Source organism: Austrofundulus limnaeus, unplaced genomic scaffold, assembly GCF_001266775.1.
Source record: "Austrofundulus limnaeus strain Quisiro unplaced genomic scaffold, Austrofundulus_limnaeus-1.0 Scaffold27, whole genome shotgun sequence".
NCBI lineage: Eukaryota > Metazoa > Chordata > Actinopteri > Cyprinodontiformes > Rivulidae > Austrofundulus > Austrofundulus limnaeus.
Genome location: NW_013952429.1, coordinates 132,807 through 140,141, shown reverse-complemented (window position 1 = coordinate 140,141; position 7,335 = coordinate 132,807). Strand labels below are relative to the sequence as shown.

General features: G+C 39.2%; 1 protein-coding gene across 3 annotated transcripts in view; it reads left to right on the top strand.

Annotated features, from left to right (window-relative positions):
• The window catches only part of epb41a (erythrocyte membrane protein band 4.1a), a gene marked incomplete in the record, with an annotated part of 93,837 nt that overhangs the window by 64,778 nt on the left and 21,724 nt on the right, over window positions 1–7,335 (top strand). The window contains 1 exon segment of one of the 3 annotated variants that reach the window (XM_014004847.1): window positions 5,551–5,652. Within the exon segment in view, the coding sequence (XP_013860301.1) occupies window positions 5,551–5,652 (102 nt within the window). 3 annotated transcript variants of the gene reach the window in all.

Genomic DNA, 7,335 nt, shown 5'->3' with positions numbered 1-7,335 from the left:
ATTGAAAACATGGATGAAATATGAAACAAATAAAGCAGAACACAGCTAAATGTATCAAAAGCATGTCTCTGTAATATTAGAATTTTCTGAGACAATGAATTTTGGTTTTTCATTTTTTTCTCCTGTAAGAGGTTTTTATTTAATAGAATTTTTGGACAAAAAAATCGCAATATATCACCTTGCTTATAGTATCACAATATATCGAGATACATCGTATCGTGACCCCTCTGTCATGATATGTATCGTATCGCCAAATTCTTGCCAATACACAGCCCTAGTAGCATGGTCATAGTCCAGAGTGAAATAGGTTTGATATTCAGACTATTTCTGACCAAACTCTCCTTCAGAGTGTCTGAGGATAATAAAACAAGGGACATTTTTTCCATTAGCTGTTTTGGCTGGAAGTATACATGCCGGTACCTGAGGTGTCTATAGCCGTGTTTCCATCAACGTTTTTTAATGAGCATTTTGAAGTATTGCATCAGAAAAGGTGAATGGAAACGGCATGATTAGAAAAAAACTTCCTCTAATTCGCAAAAAAGTTGATACGCTCACTTGAAGTGGTTTTTTTTTTTTTGAAAAAGAGTTAATGTGCAAAACGAGAGATGGAAACACATTTGTCGAATCAGTTCTGATGTAGCGAACATTTACCTCACATGATCAGCTGTTCTCGCTGTCTGAACGGTACCGGTACCAGAGCGACTGCAGCCGCGACTGCAACAGGACCATCCTCCTGCTGTCAGCTTGTTCCCAGTTATTCCAGTAACGTGAAGAGAATTACATTTCTTTCTCTACGCCTCCAGACAGCAGTAACATCACCAGGATTAGTTGATATGACAGAATAATTACAACTTTCCTGAAAGTAGCAACACGTTCCTGATAACTTCTCTCCATGGTTCTGAGATGTGACTTTTACTTCCTGTTTACTACACGCATGCATCTGACATAAGTGATTCACTTCAAGCCAGTTGATGGAAACACGTCTGATTCACATTTCTTTGTTTTCTCGTTTTCGCAGAATTTAAAAAATTCGCTCAAAGTTCGAATTAAAATTGGATGGAAACACGGCTAATGATGCTGAGGTGACTGGTCACCTATAATTAAAAAGGCAATATTGTGTGTTTCTCAGGCATATATTTAAATTCTATACCATAATAAAGTATCTATATCACCTTCAGTTGTTATTAAAATGCTGTTTGTGTTTAAATAGAAAATAAACTTGACTTCTCATCACTTCTGCTTCCAAACACCTTGAAATTGGCCTTTGTCTCTTGAGTAACTTACCCCAAAATTAACTTTTTTTAGCTGGTAAATTGTCTAGAATGTGTCTAAAATGTTATATAGTACTGTTTCTGTGCTAATTTTGATGTTTTTTTCTGCGGTGACGTGTCTTCTCCACGGTTTCGTCACAGCGGCTGTGTTCTGGTATAAAAGCCTCTCTCTAAGACACGCCCCTGCAGCAGTCAGAGGGTGGAGCTGTTAGCAAGCTTAGCATGATCGTCTGTTGACCTTCAGCCTCGGGTGGGGAGAGCTGACTGCTGCGCTGCTGTCTCTCTCTCTCTCTCTCTCTCTCCGTCTCCGTCTCTGGTGAGGAGGGAGGTGAAAAATCCTCCACCTCAGAGCGTTTAGAGATGTAGCTATCTGCGTCGCTGTGGTCACTCTCCAAGTAGCATCAATTATGCTAATGCTAGCTGTCGCGTTCTCTCGTCCTGGCCACACCTCCGCTCTCTAAACCCCCACCCACACCCCCTCCCCTACCCACTTTTATGCATTTTTCAAATTTCGCTTTGGGGCGGAGTTATCTTTTCACAGGGGGGTATGATTCACTTTAAGAACCTCCTTCTGCTTCTGTCCCGCCCATTGCAGCACGGGGCAGGTGTGAGTGTGCTCTGGGATGAGGAAGATGGGCTTGGAGACTGAGGAGGAGCTGGTTCCAAAAGGTTGTTCTAGTACCAACCGGTGGTTATTGCTCCCCTGCCTGGCTGCCGCAGGACACTACAGGATTTCTCAAACATGTATGAATGAGTCAAAGCAAGACTCTGACATGTTTTTGATGAGAGGATAACATTATAATATGATATAAAACTCAAAAAAGTTGCTTTTAGATATTGCCCCTTTAAAGAAGTTTAGGATTGTTTGTAATTATGTCCAGGTAAACAATGAATTCTAATGTGCAGCTCAAAACAAGACCCAATATTGAAGAGTTCATTACATAAAGTCTGTACAGGTGGTGAGACACACGAGTAAATGTATTCAGATTACAAAGCCAAAGACCAAAGTGACTTAGATCAAAAATACAACCAGTACTAGGAATGAACACTTTCTAAAAGAGACAATGAAGAATAAACATGTTAGTGATAGAAAACAGCAACTAAATCCACACAGGAGCATGAGTAATTGTTAACAGGTGTGTCTAATTACAGTCAGTAGAAATGCAGAAGGGCCCACATGTAACATAAGGTGTTTTGTCAGGGACAGTAATACAGCTCACCTTCTGAACCAGTAACACGTTTCCTCTCATAATGGGAAAATAACCTGTTATATCAACAGGTCTGAAGTGCAAATAATAAATACAAGCTCACAAAAAAAAAACTCCAGTAATAATAAGACTAATGCTGTCAAATGATTAATATTTTTAATCTGATTAATCCCAAAGTAGCTGTGAATTAATCACGATTAATCTTAAACTGAATATCTATTGCATATTGATAAAATAAATTACTTGAGTTATAAATTAGTATTTAATGTTTTTATTTAGAAAACAAAAGTGATAATTAGACATGATTTTTTTGAATATAAAACAGGACCTAAAAATGCTCCAAACATATGTGAGTCAGTTAAATTTTGTGCAGAATAATGAGGTTAAATCAAGAATTCAAGGATTTTCATTCCAAATGAGTTCTACATGAGGAAAGAAAGATAGATACTAAGGTCACAGTTGTCAAGAAAACATAAATAAATAAAATAAAATAAGAAAAAAAAAGAAAAAAACTGTACATAATGTGTTACATATGAAGTTTTTTATTTTATTTTATTTATTTAACCTTTATTTATCCAGGTAAACTGTTTGAAAACCACTTCTCATTTACAAACATGACCTGGCATGCACTGAGTGCATTGCAATATACAGTACAAACCTAAATATTCAGCCATAGTATAGTGATTATAAATTTTATTGTCATGATTATAAAATTAATCAATATGAGTTAACTCGGTTAACTTCACAGCCCTAAATAAGAGTTAATACCGAACACAGCATTGGATGAGTTTATGCACCTAAACTTCCGACATAATTTGTGTTCAGTGGGTTTAGAGCCAAATTTCAATCAGATGTGGTGCAGATTAAACTAAATATTTTATTTACTTCATGTCATTTATTTCAAGAGACAGCACACGTTGTCCTGAAATAAATAAATGGGATTTACACCAACATCAACATCATGAAGCTATAGTAAAAATCAAATCAAACGAATGTCAACTTTTTATTTGTCATCTGATGTTGAGAAGGCAGCCACTGGTTAAAAGGTCCTTCTTGTTCTCTGTGATTGGAGTACAGGTGAAGCTGGAATACTGACACGCTGCTGTGTTGAGCACTTCATTCTCTCAGCTGTGGCTGAGTGATTAGAGCAGTCGTCCTCCGATGAGACAGTTGGTGATTTGATTCCACTGCTTGAAGTGTTGAAGTGTCCCTGGCTAAGACTGAGCCCCTCTCTGTCTCTGATGTCCCATTAGTGGACAAATGTGATCCAAAGCACTGATTAGTCTCTATAGAATGATTTATACGTATTAGCTTTGTAGAGACAAAGTAAAGTGCTGAATGAATGTGTGTGTGAATGAGTAAATGAGGGAACAGATTGTGTTGTGGAGTGTTTTCATTATCCTAGTACAATCCATTTATCCATTAATTGGTGAATGGTGTAGATTGTGTGTCATGTGTAAATTATAACAATTTGTTTAATAAAAAGAAGTCCAATTTTCAGGTGTAGTCTCACCCACGTCATGTCTTAAAAACCCAAGTTTTTGATACAATTTAATGACCCATGCCTTAAGACATTGTTTGAAGCTGGTGTTTTGAAATCTTTAGATGTTTGTTAAAATAAGTGTGTAAAACAGAGTGGTGTAAAGGTACTTTCGCACTAAAGGGCTCGACACACGGGCAGCGACAAACTACAGCGATTAAAGGGCTCGACACACGGGCAGRGACAAACTACAGKGATTAAAGGGCTCGACACACGGGCAGCGACAAACTACAGCGATTAGCGGCTGTCATCGCAGCCGGGGTGATTACCCGACACACGGGACGCGATAGCGATCACAGCGTTGCGAATCGCGCTCTCAGGTCGCTTGTCTTCATGAAATTTGATTGGTTCTTGACTCTGAAGGCGGGTGTGCGTTACGGACGTGTAAACTAAACAAATCTTGCGATGCTAATGATATTGAAAAACAAACACACATCAAGATACAGTTTTATGAGGAAAAACTTACCATAAACTTCACCCTGGTGCCAATAAATTCCCACAAAGCTTTTTAATAATCACTTGGTGAAAGTGTTAGCTAACGGCAGTGTGTAGCATACTCTCCTCTCATTGGTCAGTCAATMAAACCCTCGCTGATTGGTTGTACGCTAAGCGACAGCGACAAAAGGTGAACATTTTTCAACTTTCATATGTCGCGTCGCAAGCTCGCGTGTGCACGTCTACGTGTACGAGCGCGAAATTTCACATGCACTATTTTCGCCGGTCGCTTAGCTGGAGGCAAGCGATTGTCGCCTCACCGCACAGGCTCCATAGGAAATGAATGGAGAGCGAGCGACGTCGCCTCCCGTGTGTCGAGCCCTTAAAACGTTTTAGACAGCTTGTGCTAACTTATTAACTTTTTAATGTCTAAATTACTAATAAAAGTTATATATTTAATCAGTTTGTTGGCATTACAGTATGCACACACCTACAAGAGGCTTCCAGTCGATTTTTTTATTCCATCTTCAACGTCTTTAAAATTTTCATAATTTGGCACAAGTTGTCTAAAATGTTTTAGTGTGACAGGGCCTAAAAAATGGAAGACTTCCTGTTATTTATGAAACTTTCTGAGTGGCTGTTGTTTATGGTTATACTGTATAAATTCAGAGGTATGAGGTATTAGGGCCAATTAGGAAAGTTCTTTTTTCATGAGAAAAGAAAGAAATGCTTGTATTTCATTAGACCATTGGCACCTCTTCAAAGCTTGCTTCTAATAAAAGAGAGGAACAATCTTCCTATAATCTTTGTCTCACAAGGAAAGTAGTTGTTTACTGATCTGATTACCAAATCTTTCATTGGTTTCGGGTGCACATGTTGCTTTAATGGACCCCTTTTTGAAACCCTTGATTGCCATTGATGTGGTTACTGATGTGGGACATCAGAGTCTTTTCTGTAAACTTAAAACAAATAAAACTTCACATTCAAAACACAACTTTAACTCAACCCGATGTCCCAATTGTAATCAAGTCTGAATGCATGTTGATAATGATACGTTCCTGTTTAATGCTGAAAAGCTAATTTATCTCCCCAACAGCCTGTGGATAACCTTCCAGAGAAGGACCCAGGAATGCTGCTGAGTGCCCAGACAATCACCTCTGAGACCGTCAGCACCACCACCACCACTCAGATCACCAAGGTCTGTGCACAGTCCACAGCCAAACATTAACTCTGATGTAATGATGGTGACACAAAGGGTCAAAACCACTCGCACACATAAACCTCATGGGGGCATTGCATTTCTATAACCTAACCCTGATTCCTTATCCTAAACCTAACCTCCCCAGTACATACCTAACCCTAACTCTAACCTAAACTTAACTCACATCTTAATCCTCCACCCTAAACCAGCCTTTAAACCCATGGGGACCAGTGGGTCCTCACAATTGTGTGTACCAAGGAAAATGGTCAAACGTTGTCCCCACCAGGTAACAAAAACATGTGTATTCACACAGACACACACGCTTAAAGTCAATCTGCAAAAAACTTCACACCCAGAGAAATTTCTTATAGGCCAGGATTTAAACTCAGGATTCCATCTTACTGTGAGAAAACCACTATTCTACTGAGCTGCACGGTGTACTTTTACATCTTCGTCCTGTTTGGATTGTTAGAAAACATGTACTGGTAAGGACAGGTTGTGATTTCAACAATTGTATGTACATTTTGTTGAAAGCAAATATTCATTTGTATTTTCTTTTGATTTGAAGCAAGAAGGAAACTTTGATTGAAAGAATCAGACTTCGAGGACCTAAAACAGGGAGGTGGACTGACTGAGACCGTGGAGTTACAGAAATTGCCTCTGGTTTATGGAGACAGCATCTGGGGACTAACCTGTACACAGGTTTTGGTTTAGAACCTATGCAGCTCACAGAGAATCATGATGGACAAACCAAACCTGACATCTGTTGTTTACAAATACACAATCTGTACCAAATGTCCAAATGAACAGCAGTAAGAGGATATTGCGTTGCTGCTACCATTTGAATAGTTTAATGTCCTTGGGTCAGTCATGGCCATGATAAAACATGGATATCTAGAGTTCCCAGCCACACGCCTGCTTGTTTATTGGTCCCCTATCGAATGATGAACTGTGAATTGGAAGCAGATTGCTCCACTGTCTACGTTAAATTCAACTCAAATATACTTTAATAACTGTCAGGGGGAAATGTTTGGTTTACAGCACACCATAAGAATAAAAGTAAGCAAATACGAAAATAAAAATACACAGACAGGATTCAACACAGTGACTCAACAATAGAAAAGGGGACAAATTAGAGAATTAATGCTAGTTTCTTTAGTGTGGAAGGTATTTGGAACAAAATGAAAAGATCAATTGTTACACATGGTACAGTCTGATTTCCATAAGCAGGGATGATTTCCTGTGACATTCAGAGGCGTGTAAGAGAACTATGGTCTCTACACTTCTCAAAACTTAAAGTTACGAGGAATCACGAGTTCTTTCTCTGGGAAGATGAAATACCTCTCTGTGTAAATGTGAGAAACACACACACACACACACACACAGGTTCGCCCAGCTATCCATTTGGGGACATTCCATTGACTTCCATTACATTTCTACAGCCTAACCCTGACCACCAACCCTAAGGCTAACCTCACAGGTACCTACCTGACCCTAAAACTAACCTAAACTCAATTCACACCTTGGTCCTAAACCCAACCCCCAACCCACCAATGGCATTTAAACAAATGGGGACTCGACTTTTGTCCCCAAATGTAGGATTTTTGTCTTAAAATTGCCCCCAAATGTCACCAGAAACAAACCCACACCCACACCCACACCCACACCCACACCCACACC